Source organism: Propithecus coquereli, unplaced genomic scaffold, assembly GCF_000956105.1.
Source record: "Propithecus coquereli isolate 6110/MARCELLA unplaced genomic scaffold, Pcoq_1.0 Scaffold139, whole genome shotgun sequence".
NCBI classification, from domain to species: Eukaryota; Metazoa; Chordata; class Mammalia; order Primates; family Indriidae; genus Propithecus; species Propithecus coquereli.
This window is the reverse complement of record NW_012138191.1, coordinates 163,515-189,313: the sequence shown is the minus strand read 5'-3', so window position 1 is coordinate 189,313 and position 25,799 is coordinate 163,515. Positions and strand designations below refer to the sequence as shown.

Sequence of the window (25,799 nt, the reverse complement as noted above, 5' to 3'; positions counted from 1 at the left end):
GTGTTACATGGCAAAGGTGAGGGGACATCACTTCCATGGTTACCTTATATTATATGGCAATGGTGATGGGGTATCCCTTCCATGATTATGTTATGAAATATACATAAACCCCAGGAGACTAGCTGTCGCTCTCCTGCTGGTCTTGAAGAAGCAAATCACGCATTTTACAGCTGCAAAGAAAAGAATTCTGCCAATGACCTACATAATCTTGGAATTAGATTCTTGTCCAGTTGAGTCTCCAAATGGGAATGAAGCCCCACTGATCCCCTGAGCACAGTCCTGTGAGACTTGAACAGAAGATTCCGTTAAGCCAGGTCTAGATTCTGAACTTGCAGAAACTGTGATAATATTAATAAATACATGTTCTTTTAAGCCATGAACTTTGTGGTAATTTGTCATGCAGTAATAGAAATCTAATACAAAGATTCTTAAAAGGCGATGGATTGAGAGATTATAGCAAACACTTAGACCAGCACCATCTCGGACGCAGTCTTTTTGATTAAACCTTTAATCTTACAGGTGCACAGCAGTTGCATCCAATCAATTGAATAATGATGTGCTGCTTGGAAATGATTGAAATGATATTTAACATATTTATCACTAGTATAGAGAGGCAGTATAATGCTTCTACTTAAAATGACGTGGCCAAACAATAAAAACCCTAACCATAAAAACTATAGGATTTGACGGTTCCACCAAAGAAGCCTACAGCTGTCTCAATTTCTATAAGATGCTAAATGAGAGATAAAATTAAATATTTCAAGTTCTAAGCATGAGTGGGAGTCACAGAAAGCCACATGCTTTTTTCTTTTGATTTAGAAGGGTTATTTTCAGTTGGGTCACCACGGCTGGGAGAGAAGAGCTGGGGAAAATAAGGTGTTCCTGAGAATATCATTTCACTTTATATAGAATTTTCCAGTTATCAAAGCACAACCATTCTCATTTGATGAGTTCAGCTGTCAGGAGTTCAGAGCAAGCCACTCTCTAGGAAAGCAATGGAGGTCTGGAGAGACACTTGTGATCTGGGGTTTGCTTTTTGACCTCAAATATGATTAGCGCAGGGAGCATGGAGGCCATCGTCGAGAGACAGTGAGTGGCACACATTTGAAGGTTTGCCCATTTGCTTCTCGCAGGTGCTTTCATTGACATTTCCTGTTTAAATATTCTGCCTAATTCACTTGAGAAGCCTGTGTGGATTACATGCATAATGAAAGACTCTGCAAAGCGCTCCGAGTACTCTACAACTAGAAAATAAAGTCATACAGCAGTAATGATAGGGAATCATAGTCAGGTAGGTATTTAAAATGATATCTTTGTCAGATTTGCAAGTGAGTGAGAATTTATGAGCTAAATCTTGGCTTTCTTAATGCTTGAATTGAGAGCACTCCTTACCCATAGAAACGATGTCTGACCTTAACTTGCTCTGGGACCGGGGAAAAATCACTGTACCCAGAGTCTCAGTTGTATCATCTACTAGATGGAAAGGTAAGAAGGAAGCAAAAATTTTTTTGGCTTAGCATCATTTACACATGTAATGCTTTTTCCTGCCCAAACATACCCTTATCATCAGGAGGCAGGGTGGTGTAATGATTATAAACATGGGTTTTGGAGTCAGATAGGTTTGGGTTTTGAATCCTGGGCCTTCCAGTTATTAGCTATGGGAACTTCAACAAATTCTTTAAGCTTGCTAAGCCTTGCTTCCCTCACCTTAAAGATGGAGTTACTACCAACCACTTGAAAAGACTGCTATGAGGGCTGAGATAGCGTATCAGTCAGTTGTCCAGTAAGGCTGCATAACAAACACCCCACACTCAGGGTCATACCATGAGGATGGGGCTGGGTGGCTCTGCTTCAGGTTTCAGGGATGCAGGCAATCTGGGGTGATTCTGCTCCCTGTGCTACTCTTCTGGAATTGCTGATTCATCCAAGGCATGTTCTTATGATGAGGGCAAAAGCACAGAGGGAAATCTTAGCCGTCCATTACAAGCCTTTGCTCATATCACCCCATTGGCCATGCAAGTCACAGGGCCAAGCCTGAATTCAAGGGGTGGGGAAGTATTCAGGCCTTCATGAGGCTGTGGTGAGAACCATGAAGAATCGAGTTTAATAATTCAGTCTACCAGAGACGGTGTGCATGAAGTACCTATGGAACACAGCATCTGGTACACAGGGTCCTGATCGGTTATTGACGTCTCTGATTATGATTTTTTTTTTTCTGCCAACAATCTCCAGGCCAATTGATCAATCTTATGCACTTGAGGTAAACCAGAAAATTTCTCCAGCTCAAAAATACCACTACCCTGCTTACTTGTCTGATATTACAATATAAGTTTCTCTTTTTGGAATTATGATTGTCTTTTTCCTATGGTCCTCTTATCAATAGCAAATCCTTTAGGGGAGAGAACACAATGTAATCATTAACCCTTTAGGGAAGAGGAGCACGGAAGGAAGATAGAAAGGGATTAGATCAACCAAACACAGCTGGGTCTCTGATATTAGAACTGGGTTCAACTTACTTAGAAATTGGGTGAATTTGAACAAATCAATTAATCATGTTAAAGTTTCCTCATCTATACAAATGGGTTAAAACTATTCATTTTATTATAAGAATGCCACAAAATAATAAATATTAAACATTTTGTATGCTGTAAAACACTACCCAGTGTTTGGTAACTATATTTTTTTAATTTCATCCAGGCCTCTTGCCTAAGATATTTCAAGAAAAACCACAGATTACTATAGACGTGATGCCTGCTTTACCTTCACACCAGATTCTGTTCTGGGAGTAGAGCTGAGACAGTCACATGATCCCTGCATCTATTCTGTCACCATGTGGGGTCCACTCTACCACTTCCTCCCTGTAGTCACCGTGGGGAATAGGCCTACAATGTCTCAGTAGGAATGCTGGGAAAGGCATCTTGAACCATGAGAAGAGGCATTTAGAAATAGACTCAACCATCAATTAGTCATAAATAACTTCTGTATTTTTAAAAATCTCTTGTCAAAAATACCACTTCAAAAAATCTGCAGCAGTCTCTGTTGAGATGTTCAGAACCATGGCCCTCACAGGGAGGACAGATTGTAAATCCCTTGGTAAAGTTATTTCTAACATTTCAATGCTTGCAAAAGCAGTGAGGACAACAGACTTGAACTCTCACAACTCTCTTGATGCCTATTACTTTCTGGAATCTCTCCTTCCAATTTCAATATGCCTTTTCAACCATCCCACTACCACAAAGACTGTGAAAGAAAAATATCACATTGACCCCAAATTCTCCCACTTGCCTAAATTCAGTAGAGTTAGGCAATGTAATAGGTAATCTGCCCAGCAGGTTTCATTTTATAATTAAATTTTCCTTTTCCATGAAATTAACTATCTTTATAACATGCACACTATTTCTTCTGTAAGAAGGTTTCTGTTTTTCTTAAATGTCTTTTGACAATCAATTAGTTGGAAAGACCCTCTGCATTCAAATTGTTCACACCCATTTAACTAATACACCCCTAGAACCTGCAAGATTACATCTCAGATCAATATGGCTGATATACTTTAAATTGGATCTGACCTTTAAATGAATTCATTCATTTTGTAATAGTACAATGGCTTGATCTGAGACCTGTGTCCTTCCTGCATAGAGGTTTTGCAAATCTCAAGCTCCACCATCCAATCCCTAACTTGCCCATCTGACCTTAGCTCCCCCCTCTTGCCATGCACTCTGTTCCAGCCCCACAGATCATCTGTTTGTCTTTAAATTCCCCAACCCTGTTCCTGCCCCAGGGTCTTTGCACTTGCTCTTCATTCTGCCTGTGAATATATCCCCCTCCTGCTGTCTTCTCTTGGCTCCATGGTTACCTCCAGAGAAGTGCCCTGATGTTCACCCAGATGGGACCTTAGAAATGGAAAGAGGAGGCCCAGCTGGGGGAACACCAAGACATTGAACTTCATGTTGTAAGGAAGATGCTTCTATCTATGCTCCACATTATATTTTAATAGAAACAGATCTAAAAGCAGGGGGAGGTAAAACCTCGTTGACTTAAGAGGATAGGAAAATCACGGGGCATCCAATCCATGAGCTTTAAGAGGGAGCTCAATGGAAAACATCAGGATGAAAACAAAAGGACAGAAGCCACTCAGCCTAGCTGAAGGTTAGTGTGAGGCTCTTATGATACGGGCCACAAAACAGGTGAGGGAGCCAGAGATGTCATGATGGGCAGCCCTAGCTCTCAGAATTGCTGGGAGTTTCCTTCAGCTAAGAGCAGAGCAAACATCTGATACAAAGTTTGAGTTTCTTGATGACAACTCTCAGAAGGTGAAGGGGGCACTAAAAGAAACAGCCCCTCTAGACTTAATTCTGACTAATGAGGAAGAGCACATCAATGATGTGTAAATGAGAAAGAACGTGGGGAGAAACTGCTACCTTGGGTCAAAGGGAAGTAATGCTAGAGAATGTCAGAGTTGCCCTGTACTTTAGGAAAGCAGATTTCAAAAAATATTCAAGGAAAGAGAATCCCATGCAAAAAACAAACAAACAACAATAAACACACACACACACACACGAACAAACAAAAAAACTAAGAAAAATGGCACAACTCTAAAAACTTAATGCGAAACTGTGAATCATGAAAAGAGAGAAAGGTGGACTCATCGTTTGATGAGCTTTCAACATAAATTTTAATAGGGGAGAAAACAAAACTGTGGTCTTCAAGAATGGGGTGGCCAGATCTGAAGATTTATCTCTCTTGGATTTCACCTGTTTTTGTGAATTTTAATGGTTTTTTAATACAACAGTCAGAGGCAGAAGATAAAAAAGGAAGAGACAGAACCTCAACTTTGGAAGATAATAAAATACCAAAGATGACTAACATGAAGGTAAACCCCATCAGAGCCAGCTTTGCGTTGGTATTCTCTGAAACTCTTCCATCTTGAACGTATAAGAAGATCCTTAGAAAGGCTTTGAAGGCTGAGTTAGAAAAGGGATGGTGAATAGGATGGAAGCATTTAAAAGACTTTAAAACTGTTGGCTTAGAGAAATTATATTCTATACACTAAAAGATCTGGGGTATTATATTCAATAATCTTTGAGAAAGTTGCAGAGACTAGAAGATTACTAGACAACTGGAAAAGACAAGAGTCTCTTTTTTCATAAAAAAAACAAAAACAAAAAGAAAAAAAACCCCAAAGAGCGAATAGTGTGTGAAGGGCAAGTTGCCAGAACCACAGATAATCAAATTTGACATAAGTTCCAAGATAGTGGCTCTCAAACTTTTTCTCAGGAACCTCTTAAATTATTGAAAAACTAAAATACTTTGGTTTATGTTATATTTATCAATATTTACTGTATTAGATATTAAAACTGAAAAACTTTTAAAACATAAGACTATAAAGCACATGATCCATTAGGCACCCATCAGTCAATGACTATCACATGTCATGTAGCTTCTGGGAAACTCCATTGTACATTCAGGGAAGAATAAAAATGAAAAAGATGAATTTTGATCTTATGGGTTCCCTAAAAAGAGTCTGAGGGACTCCCAGGGATTCCAGACCACACTTTGAGAACCTTCACAAGAAAACTTTTTGCCATGAGCACAAGGAGACAGATGTTCATGACAATATTATCTATAATAGCAAATACTTGATAATATCCCTTAGTAGAGAAATGGATAAATTATTTAAAAAGCCTATAATTTTTAAATAAACTCATTTCATACATATCAGTGTGAATTTTGCTCAAAACAATATTAAATAAAAAAGTAAGTTAGAGATTATATACAGTATGACATCATTTAATAAAATTTAAATATGGCAAATAATACTATTTAATATTATTTCTATAACTCCACTTGAAAATTAAAAATAAGTTTGAAGAATATATTAAGATATGCTGTTTGTTCATTTTAGGTAGAAGCTACGAAAGCTTTTAGATATTATCCTCTGTATTTTTTGTTTAGCATTTTACAAATGATTTCTAGGCTGTTGCCAAAGGAAAGGGTGACCATTATGTTCTGCCTTCAGTCCACCTAGAACAGTGGTTCTTAAAGTCTGTCTGCCATAAATCATCAATACCAGCAGCACCTGAGAGATTGTTGGAATTACAAATCACCAGGCTCACCCCAGACTTATTGATTCAGAATCTCTAGGGTGGGGCCCAGGAATCTGGGCTATAATAAGCCCTCCAAGAGATTCTGATGAAAGCCCAAGTTTGAGAACCACTGGGAAAGCACAAACACTCCCTTTCAGCCTGCCCCTTGTTTATTAATTAATTAATTAATTTATTTATTAGCAAGACAAGTCAATTTATTATATTTCCAGTATGGCCTTTCCCCCCTATGATTAAGACAAAACATTTTACAATACTTTACAACAACATAACTTGGTTTTTAGTATTTTCCAAAGGGAAATATTTCTTTGGGAATTTAGGAAAGCAAATATTTTAGAAAGAATAACTACAGGAAGTTATTTTTTCAATTTTAATATGATAACAGTCTCGTCTACCAGGTACGTTACCCAGGGTTTTTCTTTGTAAGGAGTCTATCAAGTACTAGCCAACAAAGAATCTATATTTAGAAACTGAGGCAAGAAATGTTTCTATTTAAATAGGAAACAAGCCATCCAAAATACAAATCACATGTCCCTTTTACATGGCAATTTACATAATTAGGTGTCAATTATTAATTAACTTTATGTTGATTAATGTCCTAGCAATGCCTCAGTTGATCTGACTGTATCTCAAGCTCAAGCTGTACTCATCCGGCTACATAGGTAAATACTGCAATGGAATTGGGCCTGTTTGACTAAGGAAAAAATCCCTTCCATATTGCATGTTTTCTTTCTTTAAAAACAAATATTAAGTCAGGGCCATCATGGTTCTGAGTCTCCCCATTTTTGTTGGGAGCAAACTAACCATCTCTTTACTAAGTTCTAGCTCAATTTCTATTTCCTGGGCAGCCTCAGGGTGTTTTTCACAGCAATCAATGATAAATTTGTAATGTTCCAATGATGTTGTCAGATTTTCTAGCTCTTTCTTGGGATTTGCCGTGATGATTTTGCTATAGAGATGAGCAACTATTTTTTTAAATTTCGAAATATTAAGGGGATACAAATGTTTTTGTTACATAGACAACCTTATAATGCTTAGTCAAGGCTATAAATGTGCCCATCACCTGAATATTGTTCATTGTACCTATTAGGTACAACCTGCCCTTTAGAGAACTCATTTCATTCGGTAGGAACTTTGATAATATTGCCTTATGATGCTCTTGTGGAAAAAGTGATGTTAGATATAAAAACAAGTTTCTCAAAGATATTTGCCAAATGTTTTAAAGGGATCTTCCCCCTTTGTGTGTTCACAATATCTTGGTTCGCCTATACGTCTTTGGCTTGGGCACACGAACTTTGGCATTTGACACAAGTCCAAGCTCAACTGTGGCTTCTGGTTAAATTTCTGACGTTTTGGAAATCTTGGCCAGTGTAAACTTATATTGATGATACCTTATGTAGATCAATTCATTTATAACGACTTAAATCAAGGTTCTCAAAGTGTGGTCCACAGACCAGCAGCATCAGTATCCCTTGGAAACTTAATAGAAATGCAAATTCTTGGGTCCCATCCCAGTTCTCCTGAATTGGAAACCCTGGACAGGAAGCCCAGCAGTGTGTGTTTTCCAAGCCCTTCAGGTGGTTTTGATCCACTGTGTAGTTTGAGAAACACTGACCTGAATAAGTCTTCATAGGAGAGGTGTGTCCTGGTGAGCGTGAGGTAGGATAGGTAAGCACAGCTGAAATCCTAACCAAGCAGAGAGGTGTGTCGGTCGCGGTGATGGATTTGCACTCAGAGCTAGCCTGGCTGAAGCTTGCTGACAAATACAGAAGGATCAGCACTTTGCTGCAATTTAAGGGGCGACACACTGTTTTTATGTCATAATCTCTTTTCTCATTTTCCTTTGTCCATCTTAAAGGGCCATTTGACCAAACTATTTAATAGAACTGTGGGTTCTATTTAAGGTAAATAATTTTGCCTAAATGGCTTTAAACCTACATAACTCTATTTATTCAGTATTTCCTGTCAATTCATTCACTGCTTCTCATTTCAAGGATTGTTCTGACTTCTGAGATATATTCTGCATGATTTATAATATGTCATTCTTAAGTGACTTGTAAAGTTTTTCCAGAGAAGGCATTTCCAAAAAGTGGGATCATGCAAGCTGCATGGCATACTCGAGCCCCTTAAACCTTTAAACTTTACTTATCCTAAGAGACTGGTAGAATCAACAGCCTTCTTTTTGATGGTCAGTATTGTCCACCATCTGCCAACAGTGCTGACTGCACTCATAGTGTTTGGAGAAAGATAGGATATCTCTAATGGAGTTCAGTGATTCTACTGAAAGCAAGTGCATGAAAAATAAAATAAAGGAGTTTAGTGAGAGTATGAGGTACTAGATTTTTTGGGGTATCCTTCAGTTAAATGCATCTGATAGACTTTACTTTTTATGGGGTAGAGTCAATCTGGCTAGATCTTATTTTGTCACTCCTTGTCTGTTTTTATTTTATTTTATTTTTCTCATTGGCAAAATTGTGACTGATGTCCTATTTGTAGAAATCCAGGACTTGATTCATACTTTGATGAGTATTTTTCAGTAATTGCCCAGGTAGCATTTAAGTGTCTATAACAAATATTTAATTGAGTAAGAGAATCATAGGGTCTAGGAACTTAGAAGTTAGGAAATTTTGCTTTAACCATCACTGGGACTGATAAATTCTGTCAGAGAGGAAAGGATAATGAGCCGGTCCATTCAGGAGATGGGAGGAATGATGTGGAAGGTCCCCCTAAGTCCTAGGTCCACTGAGCATGGTGGATTACCACTAAAGTGGGAGCCTCTGTCTTTATTGCCAAACAGGACCTGCTGGGACCTGAACAAGTGAAAAACCATGATGAAATAAATAATATTCTGTAAACAGTGTATAAATAGTAAACACACTCTAACAAGACAGCACATGTCCTGGGTCTTTAGTTAGGATGTTTCTCGAAGACTCTTCCTCCTTCTAGAATGTTTCTTATCTAGTAATAATGATAACAATAATGGTACTCTAGGGTAAGAAAATAGTCCTTAGTTTCACTTGGGATTTTTTCTTTCACTATGATGATCAACAGTAGAGGATTTTTCTGGGCACACTGCTAATTCCATTTTGGGGGTTTTATAAAAACTCAGGATATAAGAAAAACAATAAAACTAAAAAAGCAAATTCCTTACAATTCCAACTTTTTAAAAGATATAGCCCACACTATTTTTTGGTCATTAGTGAAGTGTTAACTTTCTCTTAGGGAGAAAATTATGTTCAATAGTAGGATATTGCCTAACATTAACTATTAGAGTTGGTTAATTAGTCAATTTCCATTAAGTATCAATCAATATCTCTTTAATATTAGAAGCTCCTTTGTCCCTAAAGATTTATCTTCTCAAATATCCACCTTTTGAGCACTTAACTTTTTAGCTGGTCTGAAAAATGTCAAAATCCTTTCAGAAAATCAAACTCACAAAATGCAGGATTATAAGATTTTGTATTGATTTTTGGGCAGAACAGACTCACATGTTCAATACCAGATAGAAGAACCAGACTATACATGAAAACTGGAATTATAGTTCTAATTGAGTCAATGCAAGTGATATTTTATAAGCATTGCCCATAATTTATCAGTTATATTCCTTCTTTGCATCCTTTAAAAATGCAACCAATTTTGCTTTTCATATTATTTAAATACAATTTATGCAGTATTCATGTAAACACAGAATAAGGTATTCAAATAGCACAGATGTCCATAACATAATGAACAAAAGAAGAATCTGAACTTCATGTTTTGTCTGGATCACAGAATTCGGGAATGATCTGTTGGAGAACATGATGGTAAGCTTCAGTGATATTTAATTCCCATAGAGAACTTTTGGGAAATGGCCTGATAGTCTACGTAATTCTTATCATTCTGAAGTACAGAAAGAAACTGCAATGCCTGGATTTTCTTTGTAGTAACTTGGCATATCTGAAATTTATTGGGTCTGCTTTTTGCTTTAGTGTAATTATTTTTATGAACACTTCTTGTCCAAAATTTACTAGCTACTTTTTTAAGGTAAATTATATCCGATTCTAGAACCCAAATTATTTGTTTTTATTGGAAATACTTCTCTCTCAGGCTATAAAAACAAATTTGAAGATATATATGTATACACATATATTTGATTACATATATAAAACATGTATGTGTGTATATGTATATATATACACATGTATATATGTACATTTATAAATATCATTTATTATTAAAATCTGTTAGTACTCAGTTTTATATTAAAGAAATGTTTAAATATTTTGAAGCAAATAAAAAACAGTGAAGAGCTGTCTAATATTGATCACAGACTATTATCCATATTAACCAGAGGGGATGGGAAATATTCATCAATATAAAGACTGGCAAAAACACCATTCAAAGTGGAAATAAAAATTTCCTATTTTGTGACTGCATTTTATGTACGCTTTTAAAAAAATCTCCCATCTAAAAGCTGAGGTTCCTTTTCATGTGCTGCAATTTACAATAAGTGGTGAACATTATAATCATTCAAGAATAATTGTGGACAATCTTTGAATGTTTAAAAAAATACATGGTTTAGGCATTTTATAGCTTGCCCATAAAGATGGTACACCGCATCAAATAAGAACATGCTTCTCAAGCCAACCTAGAGACAGAATCCTTACCGTACCTTCATGGGAGCCAGTTGTATGGGTGTGATGCATGAAGGGTCTACCATGGGCTTCGGCCTGTTGGCTGTATCTGCTAACAGGCTGTGCCACTGCTGGGGAAGGCCAGTGAATTTCTGCTCTTGTGGATCAAACCCAGTGTGAACCCTGTGTTCAAAGTTGGATGGGCCAGATATTTCAATCTTTTTCTTTTTCTTCCCAAACATGATGCAAAAACCTGGAAAAGGTAAGCAGAAAAGAGGCAGCTGTTTATATCTTGCCAGCAGAAGACCATAGGAAAGTTATCATCAATTCATTCACAGTTATATCTTTCCACTTATTCCTCTAGATACATTTCAGGGTGCGTAGATTATATAATTCATTCAGAATTTTTGGTGTTCTCCTTGAACTTGCCATGTGGAGTGTAATTCCCTGCCCCATTGGCTTTGGGCTTGTCTTGGTGACATGCTTTGACCAATGGACTGTGGATGGAAGACATGGTCAGTTCAGGGTGGAGGTTTTTGGAGGCATTTTGTGTTTCCACTTTCCCCCTTTGCTCCTGCCACTTGTCATGAAGATCTCTTGCGCAAATGATGCTTCCTCACCCTAGTCTTGGAAGGAGAGATGCATGAAGCAGACACAAACCTGACCTCCAGTCTAGAGCCAAGAACCAGGCAAGCCCAACCGAGTCATACCTGACTCACAAGTGAGAAATAAATGTATGTAATGAAGTCCCTGAGATTTTGGACTTGTTTGTCATGTAGTATTATCAAAGCAAAAGCTGACCAGTACATAGGGAGAAGCATCTCAAAGTTTGGTATGCACTTAAAACCCAAAACATTTGGAAGGAATAATTAAATATGTGTATACATGAAAAATGGGTTAATAATGATATTCACCATGTAAACTTATTATTAGAATTAAACAAGTGAACATTCATAAAGTACCTAGAAAAGCATCTGGTACAAAGTAAGTGCTGCAAGTATTAACTATACCTGTGGACAAACATGTGAGAAACTTGACTGACACAGCCTGCACAGAAGAGAATGGGGGCAAAAAGGCAGGGAAGAAGACTCACTTTTCACCAATATTTAGAATTTTGGACAGTGTATTTTACTTGTTTGGAACAACATAGTTTACCTAGTTAAACCATATCCATTGATCAGAATCTCTCTCAAGAATACATAAAATAGGCAAAGTATGCTTTATGGTATTGAAAACATGTCAGATAACCTGGATTTGAATCCCAGGTAGGTCACTTATTTGCTGTGATCTTAGGTGATTGCTTTTCCCTCTCTGAATCTACTTCTCTGTGAACAGGACAATCATGATCATTTTGGGAATCTTTCTGACACCGTTGTGAGCACTGTAAAAGATGATGCTTTGGCTTAAATGTTGCTTTGTTGGGGAAGCCTTATCTCAGCCCTTGGACTGGAATAGGTGGGTTATACACTCCTATAGTTCTGTATATATATTCTTCACAGCATTCATCCACTTGGGATTGATTAATTACATGTAACGGTGTGATCGGTGTCTGTATTCCCTACAGAATGTAAGATCCATTAGGGAAAGGATGCTGCCTGCTTGTTCATATGCCTGGCATATAGTAGAAATATTTGCATATCAAGAAATATTTGCTGATGGACTAAAATCACCCTGAACAGTACATTTATTCAGTAAATAGCACATGGAGTCAGAGCTCCATGGATATTATTAATAACATCCTTTTTCTTTCTCTACCTCCCTTCATTCTCCATTAAAACTTCCCTTTTTTCTTTTAACCATGTATCCCTGCCTGGCAAGCAGGGTCTTCTTTCTGCCTTCCAGCATTCTCAAGCTCCTATCCCATCCTCTGTCTAATGAATATTCTCTCAACAGTGCTCAGATCAGTCACAGCCTTCACCCCCCAGACTCCAACAAAACCCATCCCCATTCATCCTGGTCATTACTTCAGACTAATTTGGAAAACTAATGAAAGGCTGTAATGAAAAACAGATGGAAGACGATAAAGGCTCAAAATACCTTGATGCATTATTGCTCCTAGAAAACATAATTATAATTAAAAAAATTTTTAAGTACTTTACTACAAGTAGGCTCATAAATATAGGTCAGCTGATCTTGAACACTTTGGCACACGTAAGCCAAAGTGCAATGACTAAGGGAACCCAGCTGCCATAGACGCTGCAGGGAATGGAACACAATGTTTCATGCTTCCTGGTGTCCAAGTCTTTGGGTAGGCAACTCCCACACTGACTCTGGACTTGTATATGGGATAAAAGAAAATATGACACAAACATACAAAGTGCTTGCACATCGGGACCTGCTTGCACTCTTGCTGTTCTTGGACCCTAGAGTCAGCGTGAGAACAAGGCCAGGCTCTCCTGCTGGAGGCCAAGAGGCCGAGTAGCCCAGTCACTCTCTCCCCAGCCAACAATGAGCCAAGCTCCAGAGGCAGAGCTGCCTAGCTGACCAGCAGCTGTCCATGTAAGTGAGCCCTGTCAAAACAGACAGAACTACCCAGCTGAAATGGACCCAAAAGCGCTGACCTATAGAATCAAGTACACAAATAAAAGGTTGGTGTTCTGCCAGGCATGGAGAACTTGTGGGCTTCTGATTTCAAGATTGTTCTTTTTTAAGCACCAAAGGAGGCAAGAAAAGCTTCACCTTCCTCTGCTGTACCCCTTTTACTAAAAGGATTTGTTCTATAAAATTCGGATTCAATCAAAATGCCACACTTAAGGACCTAGAAGGCCACATGTGGCTTTGTTTTGGAGTAGATTGCTGCACAGAAAAAGCTAAGTAATAGCAAAGACCTGATTATCATCCCATGCCTTGCATCCAAGTGATCATCATTTTTCTCTTTCTATTTTAGCTGCATCAAAGTTTCAAGTAACAATATCTAATCTGGGTAACTATATTAGCTGTTATGCAATTGAGTGTTAATTCAAAGGAGTCTTGATTGTGATACCACTATCTGGTTGAAGGCCTGCAACATTTTCAGTAGCAGGAAATTACACCAAATAAGTGGCTCTATACACCATATCTCAGTATTATTTAATGAGAATAGCATACATTCAAAAATATAATTTGGACATTCGTTGGCTGAGTCTGCTTGACATTTTAATAAGCTTTAGCTACGACCATTAAAAAAAAGACAAGATAGACATTATTTCAGAAAAATCATTTGAGAAGAGTTCTTTTGACCTGAACAAGCACTGAAAATGCTAGGCCAAATATTTTTAGAAGCAGAATAGAAATGTCTTACTCTTACCCTTCCTCATTGTGAATTTCTCAGTGGTTGCTATGCCATTCAATGAAAATATAAAATAGGAAATATCAATGAACTAATACTCTTCCTGTTTTTAAATAAAGGAGTTGTGGAAAGGAAACCCACAGCTGAATTAATCTACCTACATTTCATCCTGTGATACTATGCAACTGTAATTTAAATGGTAATACATAAGTTCTACATGTCCAGCCAGTTAGAGTTGTGGAAGCAACTTAAAAAGAAAACAAAAAACCGCTCTAAATCCTAAAGCAACATTCCTGTGAAGCTCACAGATGCAGAGAGACAGAATCTCCAAGAGGTATAATGATATCCCACTGGCAGTGGCCATTACTCTGTTAGCGATGAGGAAGCCCACACTCAGGTGAAAGACACATACAGGGTCCTGGTGCCTTTTAGCACCTCGGAGCAGAGGGATACTGGTAGGGAAGTGAAGATCTGCCTAGTGGAAGATTTCTTCTCTTTGATATGTCCATGCTTAGTCACTACCTGGTAGGGTGCTAAGTGTTCAATGTGTCTGATCCCACATTGACGGTAGCCCTGTGTTGGGGGTTCCTAAGACCCCCCCCTGCCCAGGCTTGATAGATTGCTAGGAGGACTCACAGGACTCAACATATAGTCATAATCACAGCTGTGATTTAGTACAGTGAAAGGATACAAAACAAAATAAGCAAAGGGAAAAGGCACATGGGGCCAAGTCCAGAGGAAACAGGCAAAAGCTTTCAAGGCCGTCTCCTAGTGCACTCACACAGGATGTGATTAATTCCCTAGCACCGAATTGTGACAACACATGTAAAGTCCTGTCTATCGGGTGTGATCTGAGAGACCAAAATAGACACCCCTTTATCAACTAAGGTAAACCCTAAGGTTAAGAAAACCAAGTTACCTATGGGCCGAGGGTTCAGAGCCTGGCTGGCATGGCAAATTTCTAAATTCCTGTGACTACAAGAAAAACCACAGTCTTGCTAAACTCTCTAACAATAGGATCTCTCAAGCTGATTTGCAACCCAGACCACTACAACCCTGATTGGACAGAGGACCAGCCTTACAGATATTCTTTTCTGATAAGCTATTACAGACCTTAAGGCAGTTTCAGCCCCCTTATAGAGGCTGTGTACGAACCATCTTTTTGTCCTATAGAGCACCCTTTGATGTACAGAACCAAATCCCATCTCATTTTAATGCTAAAACCCTGCCCCAAAGTGAACATGGGACGTATGTTACATACATGTTTATCCATTGCACATATGCTCAGCTCCCCTCATAAATATGTATAGCTTTTCTCCCAAACCTGCTGAATATGTATGACTCTATTGTGTAATACAGACCTTGTAAGGCATACAAACCCAACCTGCTCTTTTCCTCTTTTAAGAGAGAGCATTTTCAGTACGCACTGGAGACTTTCTCTTCCTGCCTTGCAGATCCAATATTGCCAATAAAGCTCTCCCTTCTACTATCCTGGTGGTCTTTTGGATGACATAGGGAAACCCTCCAGAGACTCAGTGCCTGAGGATTTTATTCGGTGTTGGTCACATAGGCACCCTCTGCCTAGTCCATACTAAAATTTCAGACTCCAGAAGGAAAGCAGGAGTTCAGCATAACCATATTGTTTGCATAAACAATTTTAGGTACAGTGAGCCATTCTTATCAGGGAATGGTGGGAGTCTTTCTAAAATCCAATTTCCCAGATGCCAGCCACGGGCCAACCTTGCAAATAGGTTTTCTAAGATATGCAGTCTTAGGCTTACTATATTAACTCTTTTCTGCAGAGGAGGTGTTATTATCATCTCCATTTCACAGAAGAGGAAACAGATGCTCAGAGCCCAGGTTAGAAACTGGCAAAATTGGAGACTAAGAACCTCAAAACACATACTTTTTATCACTGAGCAACGTATTACTGCTCTGTACTTATCTTCTCTGCCAGATACACCATCCTACCTTTCTTAGGGAACTCTGTTAGTGGGGATGGTAGGCTATAATAAAGTAACTATGAGATTCTGGAAGTTTCTTGGGTCCTCTCATGTCTGTTCAGAAAGACCCTTACTGAGGATAAATTCTGTCACCGAGCTGGTGAGGCCGGCCACAGGGCCTGCTAATGCTTCAGGGAGCCCAGACAGCCTCTCACATAGAGGCAAAGATCTTTGCTGCTCAGCATCCACATAAACCCAGTGCATGGCATACCTCATTCCATCCCTGAGTTTCCAGCAGACCTACTATCTAATAATTGGGTAGGTATCTTTCAGTATAAAAAGTTTGCCACAGGTTAAAAATTAGGCATTTCAAGAATTAATGTCAACTATTTCCTCATCTCTTTGTTTCATTATTAAACACGCATGTGACCATTCCCATGGTACTTTGACTCAGCATTAACAAAAGTGTGTTCCTGGGAACACCAACTATTTGCAAGACAAATATGAAGGGTGAATTTGGAATTGATTCCTTAAGTCAAATAAGTTTGGGAAATAATAGGTTACATAAGTTTCCTTTGTGGGACTTTTCAAGGTCTTCCTTATGCTAATGTGCAGTCAAGTTCCTAGAGGAAGATAGTAAACAGATCCCAGAATCCTTGATTCTGAAAGTTTCTTGCAAAACTCAGAGGAAACATTGCTTTGATGGATGGTTTTTGTCACCATATGTTCTGTGAAAGGTTAGTCTTAGAAGTCTTGGAAGAGACTGAAGGCAATGCAGACCTCCAGATTTCCATACCTCATTTCTGCTCTGACATCTTCACGCTTATCTCAGCCGTCAACCTGCTTGTAGGGACAGCCCAGCTCTGACTCTAACTTAGCAGGTTATTCTGTTTCAAGTACATTCCTAGTCTAAAAGCTCTTAGATACAGGCATCTCCTAAGTCAGGTTTCTATAAGCAGGGAGAGTGAGCAGAGATTCAAAGAACTATCAGGCAAGTGAAGCAGCACCTGGTACTATTCGAGTCATACAGCTTGGGGTGGTGGCAGAGCACCTCATTAGGGACCCACAGAGGTTACTTAAACTATACTTATCTGGGACTAATTGTGTATCAGACACTGTTCTATATGTATAAACTGGTATATTCTGTTCACAGTAATTTATGTTGTGAGGACTATTATTATTTCTGCTACACGGATATGGAAACTGAGGCCCAGAGGGGTTGAGGGATGTCCCCGAGTTCATCCAAGTAGGAAGAAGCTAACACGGGATCCAAGCCCAAGCAGTCCACATCCTGAGAACAGACTGGGGCACGTTGTGCTGCACTGGTTTGAATACCAGTCCCGCCTCTGCTATGTGACATGCCATGTGGCCCTGGTGGCCTCTCTGAAATTGAGTCCTCCTTTCTAAAATGAAGATAACCCTAGATTTGCATAGCTCTTGGAATAGTTAGGATAACTAAATAAGAAGGTATTGGAAGAAGCCCTTTGAAAACAACACAACAATAGCAATAGTAGCTAACAAGAAGTGACTATTTCCTGGCATCAAACATTGTCTGAGTTAAGTGTGCCAGCTATTCTCTTCTAGAATCCTGACAATTCTGTGAAATATTACCTTCATTTTAGAAGTACGGGAAATGAAGCTTAGGGAAGTTAAATGACTTGATTTCTCGAGGTTGGTTGGTTAGCAAGAGGCGGAAATAGATTCAAATCCAAGTCTACCTAACTCTGCACTTGTTTCTTAACAGCTGTGCTTGACTGACAGATCGCAATGTACTATTTCATTATCAGTATGGAATTATGTTCACTTTAAAATGTTAATAAATTTTAGGCAAAACTAATAATTATGTGCCTGAATCAAGCCTGGGTGCATAGGAAGGTGGAGGGGGAGGCCTTCCAAATATCATTATATATCACAAAGCGGCAAGGAATTTGAAGATGAACAACAAAAACAAGTCACCCTTCAAGAAATAAGCTCTTTAAAAAAAAAGATTATTACAAAAAGGCCATTAAAAAAAAGGAAGAGAAAGACAAGAAACTTTGGGAAGAACAAAAACTGGAATAGAAATGTAACAATAATATCGTTCTTGGCTCATCAATACACAATGGAAAAAAAAATCACAAAATATAAGGACCAGTTTTTTTAAGTTTTTTTTTTTTTTTAGAGACAGTGTCTGGCCTTTAACTCCTGGCTCAAGCAATTCTTTTGCCTCAGACTCCTGAGCAGTAGTAGGACCACGCATCGATATGACCAAAAAAACCTAAAAAATATTATATTAGGAAAATAGGGAAGGTGAGCAGATTATGTAATAAAGCCAAATTCTTATCTATCACAGCAGAAAATAAAAGAATGGAGTAAGAGAGTGCTGTGGTTTGAATCTGTCCCCCAAAGTCCATGTGTTGGAAACTGAATCCCCAATGCAATAAGGTCAAGAGGTGGGATCTCTAAGAGGTGATTAGGTCATGAGGGCTCTGCCCTCATAAATAGATTAATGTCATTAGGTTATGGGAAGTGGGTTAGTTATCACAGTAGTGGGGGTCCTGATAAAAGGGTCAGTTTGGCTTGCTTCCTTTCTCTCGCTCTCTCTCTCTCGAGTGTACACTCTTGCCCTTTAACAACTTTTCCTTAATATTTTTGGCTCAAAAAATGTTTCAGGACTATGAATTCTATTTGCAATTTTTTTGCCCAAAGTCTGCCATGGTTTTTATATATATATAAATATATATAGTAATTTTATTTTTCATAACTTCTGCCATTCTTTATTAATTTGTAAGTTGGGATAATCAGTAAGAGCAGTGGTATACTTACGGGAAATAGCTCTACTTTTTAAAATGTTAACCTGCTCATGGTGATTTTGAATGGAGTTGGTTTCATAGGGCACAAACTCATAAGGTATTACTTTAGTTTATTTAAAACTATTGAAAAGATATTTGAGACACATGCATGAATGAACTTTGAAGACATTATACAGTGAAATAAGCCAGACAGAAAAGAAAAAACATTGTATTATTCCACTTAAGTGAGGTACCTAGAGTATTCAAATTCATAGAGCCTGAAAGTAGAATGGTAGTTTCCAGGGGGCTGGGAAAGAGTACGGAATGAGGAGCTATTATTGAATGGGTACAGGGATTCAATTGGGATTTCTGGAGATGGATGGTGGTGATGGTGGCACAACAGTGTAAATGTACTTAATATCACTGAATGGTACACTTAAAAACAGTTGAGATGGAAAATTTTATATATATATCCCTCAATTTAAAGAAACATCATGCCCCTAATTAGGATCAGGCAAAATATAGGATTCCCATGAGAGCCATGAGGCTATGCAGCTTCTAGCTTTTGCTTTCTGAACAAAGGACTTAACAATCTAAATATTGCTTCCATGATAGATAAGGAGGTGGTGAATAGAGCTTATAATATCCAGTTGGAATGGGGACTTTGCTGGTTCTTCTGTGTTCTCCCTCGCCCTAGATTCAGCTTCTGCCCTTCTCTGTGCCTTGGATGATAATTTCTGTGACTATATCACAAGAGCTTCCTTGTCTTTGGCTTCTAGTAGGGTTTGACCAATTAGAGGCACTTTGTGGGTAGAGAAAGAGGTTGGGTATTAATTCCCCTGGTTTTCTCTGTGCCTTGCCACCCAAAATTCCCCAATACCGACAGCTTCTGTTGTGCAGTCCTTTGTCCCACTCACAGAGGTATCTTAAGATACATGGCATGGAAGGTGATGATAGTTACATAACAGTGTGAATGTACTTAATGCCACTGAACTGTATACTTAAAAATGGTTAAAATGCTAAATTTTATGCTATGAATATTTTATAATAACAATAACAATAATAAAAAATAACGATGTGGATATGCCCCAGGAGTTCTGACTGCATGAGAGGAAGAAGTTGGCCAGCAGGGGCTGCGTTGAAGATGAGCTGAGGCAGGAACAAGATGGGCAGAGCTGGAGTCAACCTATTAGACACTCTTTTTGTTCATATCCCCCCTCAGCATCTTAAGCAGTGTTGGTCTAATATAGTTGACTTCTATCTTTTGGTTCTCAAAACTAACTAGAGGTATGCATTCAGGCCCTACAGGGGAAGAGCTGATGTAATTACTAGACTCTTCAGGTTTCCAGCCATTCAGAAAGCTGGAGATGCAGTAGAAAATATAAGACCACAGAACTAAAAAAAAATGGTACCTTTGATGTGTCTTTTAAGAGTGAGTCTTTACTCATTGACTCCCTCAGGAAGATATTTTTCTCTTCTTAGCCTCAGATCTTGATATAGTTTGGATGTTTGTCCTCTCAAAATCTCATGTTGGTATTTGATCCTCAGTGTTGAATGTGGGGCCTGGTGGGAGGTGCTTGGGTCATGGGAGCGGATCCCTCATGAATGGCTTGGAGCCCTCCCTGAAGTAAAGAGTGAGTTCTGGCTCTATTAGTTCACCCAAGAGCTGGATGTGTAAAAGAGCCTGGCACCTTCAAGCCCCCCTCGCTCCCTCTCTCGTCATGTGACACACCTGCTCCCCTTTTGCCTTCTGCCAGGAGTGGATGCTTTCTGAGGCCCTCACCAGAAACAGATGCTAGGGCCATGTTTCTTACACATCCTGCAGAACCATCAGGCAAATATACCTCTTTTCTCTACAAATTACCCAGCCTTAGGCATTTCCTTTACAGCAACGCAAAGCAGACTAAGACAGATCTATTTTGATGAACTTAGTAAATGTAATAATGGGTATTTAAGTACTTCAGAAATGCCTCCATGTGTTCAGGTAATCTAGGTTTAATGACCAGCCTGTCATTGGTAGAAAAAAGAAGGCTGTTTCAGAAATCATACTGCAGAGGAGATGGCACCAACTGCACCATCCCTTTATTGCAATGTCATTGCTAAGATATGCATTTGTAATAGACTCAGAATCAAGAATGAAAGATTCACTAGGCTTTTAGCTATGCTGCTTTTAGGGAAAATATAACATGGATTACATACTTGGGACTCAGAGAAAAATATAAAAATCTTGGGATGGGTTCATAATATAATCTAAAGTCATTTTCTAAAAAAACCTTATCATTATGTGTCACATATGTTGTAAATGACATGGTTTCACTTCCTTGGATTTTTTCATTGCAGCGTCTCCTGGACATGACCCATAAGACAGTCACTGTGTTCCACTGGGTACTTCCCACTTCAGAAAAACTGCTTCTAAGGACGTTGGGTCAACAAAATGATTATTCTTGTACTTGGACCCAATTGCTATAGCATGACACTCATGATCCAGTTGCTCTGTGATCTGGGTCTATTTTTTCTAACTTGATCCCTAATGCAGCTACATCTGGCTTCTCAACAGCGGTAGCCCCCTTTTGACTTCTTGTCTCTTTTTTGTCCTCTCTCCTTTCATGAATCTCTTAGACCTTTCCCTCTGATCAAAATGTTTGGATCTTACCTATCTGCTGGCTCCTTCTCACCCAAGCTTTCTGACGCTGCCCTGATTCTGGAGTCTGTGCCCAGACTTGGCATTAGCATATTCACTCACCTGACTTCACATCGTCTAGACCTTCAACATTACAAGAACTTTCTGTTCTAACTCAACTCCTTATCCTAGCTTCAACTCATCCATCTCATTTTTCTGCTCTCCAACTTCCAGGACTAAAAAAAGTACATGCTTTGGGAAAACATATTTAAATTCTGATCATTTTTACACTGTCCAGTGTAGCAACATGATACTGAAATAGTAGTGAGAAGAAAATCATAGAAATTTTAGACTAGCATCAACATAGTAAGTATTCAGAAAAACTGCAGAAAAAATGTGTTAAATGTTAAAATCTAAAGCTACTATTTCACCAGGGTCTTATCCTTTGCTAGGAGTTTACTTCCCCCTTATGCTCATGATCCCAAATATGGAGACAGAGCCCAGACCTCTCTCCTAAGCTCCAGATCTATGCTTCCAAATCTCCTCTTGGATTCTTCCCACCCTTGGCACTCAACATCTCCAAAACTTAACTCATGATCTTCCCACTTGCTCTTTCTATTTCTTTTCTACATACATCAGTCCTCATATATACAGCACCACATTGCACTGAATTGCTGAAGCCAGTTCTGCACATTCACGTTGACTTCCCCTTCTCCGTCATCCTGTACATTCAATCATCACCAATTCCTATCCATTCTGCTCCCCAAATGTGCACTACATCTAAACAGTTCTCTGAATCCCCACTGTATTAGTTCCCTAAAGCTGCCGTAACTGTAGCAAATAACTACAAACATAGTAGCTTAGATAACACAATTTATTATCTGACAGTTGTGGAGGTCAGAAGTATGACACAGATTTCACTGTGTGAAAATCAAGGTGTTGGCAGGGCTATGGCCCTTTCTGGAGTCTCTGGAGAAGAGAACCCATTTCCTTGCTGCCTCTAGCTTCTATAGGTCTCCTGTATTCCTTGGCCGTTAGCATCTCTCCCCAGTAATACTGCATCTCTCTCTGACTGCTCTATTTTTTCCATTTCCCTCTTCCACTTTTAAGAACCTTTGTGATTATACTGAACCCACCTAGATAATCTCCCTATTTTAAGGTATTAGCAATAGTAATTCTACTCGTAACCTTAATTCCACTTTGCAATGTAACCTAACACATTCACGGGTTTCAGAGATTAGGACCTGGATATCTTGGGGTGGGGCATTATTCTGCCTACCACACCCACTGCCACTTCATTGTTCGTGCCACCCTCATTTCTCTCTCAGGGTACTTCAAAGTCATCTAGCGCACTTTCCCTTCAACCAAACTTGTGCCACTTCCAAACTGCAGGCAGACCAATCTTCCCAAAATGTAAGTCTGCATGGTGCTCTCTCTCCTAAACCTTTTCTTACTGACACTCATACAATGGAATATTATTCAACCTTACAAAGGAAGGAAATTCTGATATATGCTACAACGTGGTTGAAATTTTAAAACATTAAGCTAAATGAAATAAGCCAGACCCAAAAGGACAAATATTGTGTGGTTCTACTTCTATGAGTTATCCAGAATAGCCAAATTCATAGAGATAGAAAGTAGAATAATGTCACCAAGGGCTGGGGGCAGGGTATAATGGGGGCTTATTATTTAATGAATGCAAAGTTTCTGTTTGGGGTAATAAAAAGTTCTGGAGATGGATGATGTTGACAGTTGTACTACAATGTGAACATCCTTAATGTTACTGAATTATACACTTAAAATGATTAAAATGGTAAATTTTGTGTCATGTACATTTTTCCACAATATAAAAAGAAATGTAGAAACAAAAAACAAACAAACAAAACCAACTCCTTATCAGAGTTCACAAACCTCCCTGGGGTTCACCTCTTGGTACCTTTCTAACAGCATAAATTCCTTCCTCCTTTCACTAAGCCTTTCCACCCTTGGTCACCCCCATTACCTTAAAGCCCCCCAACCCCTGTGCCCTCCAACTTCTGCCTCCCCTGCTAGTCTCCAACCTGTCATCTCAGCCCTCACCCTGAGCCTCCTTTCTGGTCTCAGATGAAATGTGACTCCCTCAGAAAGGCCAGTTGTGAACCCCGGAATACCTCTTTTATATTCTCTCACAGCTCCTTGTGTAACTATTTATCATGCTACAGAAAAGGATTATTTCAAATTACAGATGTAATGCATGAGCACACACTGGTTATGGACAGTTCAAACAATAAAGCATACAGAATAAATGCTAAAAGTCAACCGCTACACCTGTTCCCATCACAAAATCCCAAACCTGGACCTTTTTCTATTTGTTTATGCTGTCCTCCACACATCCTGAATTTTCATACATAAATATGACCATGCTATGTACATTGTGTGGGATTTGATTTTTTTTTTTGTCATTTAAACTATTTTGTCTGTTATGTTAATAAAAAGGCAAACCTTGGCTGTCTTTCCATATCAGTACACCTATTAGTACTTGCTTACATCTCCATAGCATTTTATAAAATGGAATGTATTATGATTCATCTATTGATTCCTTTATTGATTAACATTTAAGATTTTCTGTGGGGCTCTTAAAAACATTCCTGTAAGAATCCTGGTAAATGCATCCTCTGCATAAATATGAGCAGTTCTGTGGCATCGATTGTCAGAGACGGAAATAACAGGATGAAAAGCATATGTATTAGTTCACTAGGACTGCCATTACAAAGTACCACAGACTGGGTGGCTTAAACAAGAAAATTTTTTCCCCTTATTTCTGGAGCGTAGAAGTCTAAGATCAAAGTGTTGGCAGAATTGGTTTCTTCTCAGGCACTCTCTCTTTGGCTGGTAGCTGGCCATCTTCTCCCAGTGTCTTCATATCATCTTCCCTCTGTATGTGACTATGTCCAATTTTCTTTTTCTTTAAGGATACCAGTCATAGTGTCCATAGGAATACCAGATTAGGACCCACACTAATGATGTCATTTTAACTTAATTATCTCTTTAAAGTCCCTATCTCCTAAATATAGTCACATTCTGAGGTATTGGCAGTTAGGACTTCAACATATGAATTTTGGAGGATGGGGGGGGACACATTTCAGCCCATAAAAGCACATACATTTAAAATTTTAAAAATTCTGGCAAGCCAGCTTTCAGAAAGCCTAGATTCCTTTTCTTTCCTACCAACATAGCTGGAAATCGAAGGTGGTCCTCTTTAGCACTTCATAAGCCCCTGGAGTTGATTTCTATCTTATCTGTGCCTGACATAGCAGGTGATCAATAATGTTTGTTGCATCAGTAGTCACAGTCACGAAATATTTCCCTTGATAAAACCAATGTGTGGTTTAACCATATTGGCTTCTAACAAACAAACAGCCCGCAGAGTGAGACCGGCAGCATGTGACGGACATGCTTCCCCAATCCCTGTCTCAGGCTCTGTTTCTAAGAAACTCAAACATACAGCTTGTCAGGGGCAGAGTGGAAGACAGAATCCAGGCCTCTTAATCATTTTTCCTCATATGTTTTTATCACTCCTTCAAAATATTTACTAAGTACTTACTGTGTACCAAGCATTGTAGGCAAGGCAGTGCTGATCAAAACCTTATGGAGCAGAGGAGAGAAAGACAAACAAATGTCGTGAGGTTTGGAGTCAGTCCTCTGGGTTCAAATCCTCACTCTGCCACTGACTAGGGCTAACTACTTAATCTCTTCATGCTTCAGTTTCTCATCAATAAAGTGCAGCTAACAATTAGTATCCATGTCCAAGGGTGGTTCTGAGTATATAAGGAGCTAACACTTGCTAAGTGCATTTGACACTGCCTGGCACAGAATGAACATTTCATAATTGTTAGATATTATTATTACAAAAGAAAGCAATAAAATATTATAGAGATTAAGGGTCCACAATACCTCTCTATACCACTTTTGCAACTTACTGTGAATCTGTAATAATTCAAAGAAGAAAGTACATATAAACATATGTATTTTTTACTTGAATCATACCCCCCATAGTTATATGTTATAAAATTATAGTATAATATCAAAACCACAAATTTGGCATGAGTAAAATGTGTGCATATAGTTCTGTGCCATTTTAAAACATGTGTAGATTCATGTAACCACCAGCACAATTGAGATAGAGAAATATCCTATCTCCACAAAGACTGTCTTCACACTAGCCTTTTAGAGTTATACCAGCCCCGACCATCCCTAGCTTCTAGTAACCAGTAATCTGTTTTCTACCTCCATAAATTTGCAATTTTGAGACTGTTATATAAATGGAATCATACAGTATGTGGCCATTTGAGATGGGTGTTCTTTCTGTTCAGAACAATGCCCTGAGATCCATCCAAACTGTACCACAGTTTAACCATTCACCTAGGCTGGGTGCGGTGGTTCATGCCCGTAATCCTAGCACTCTAGGAGGCCAAGGTGGGAGGATTGCTTGAGCTCAAGAATT

The 25,799-nt window shown here is 38.8% G+C and overlaps 1 protein-coding gene across 3 annotated transcripts in view; it reads right to left on the bottom strand.

Annotated features, from left to right (window-relative positions):
- PAK7 (p21 protein (Cdc42/Rac)-activated kinase 7) overlaps positions 1–25,799 on the bottom strand; it is a 189,925-nt gene that overhangs the window by 96,244 nt on the left and 67,882 nt on the right. For all 3 annotated transcript variants that reach the window (XM_012639253.1, XM_012639252.1, XM_012639254.1), the window contains one exon: positions 10,753–10,967. In XM_012639253.1, coding sequence (XP_012494707.1) covers positions 10,753–10,956 — 204 coding nt within the window. In that variant the 5' untranslated portion in view covers positions 10,957–10,967. The remainder of the gene's footprint in view (positions 1–10,752; positions 10,968–25,799) is intronic.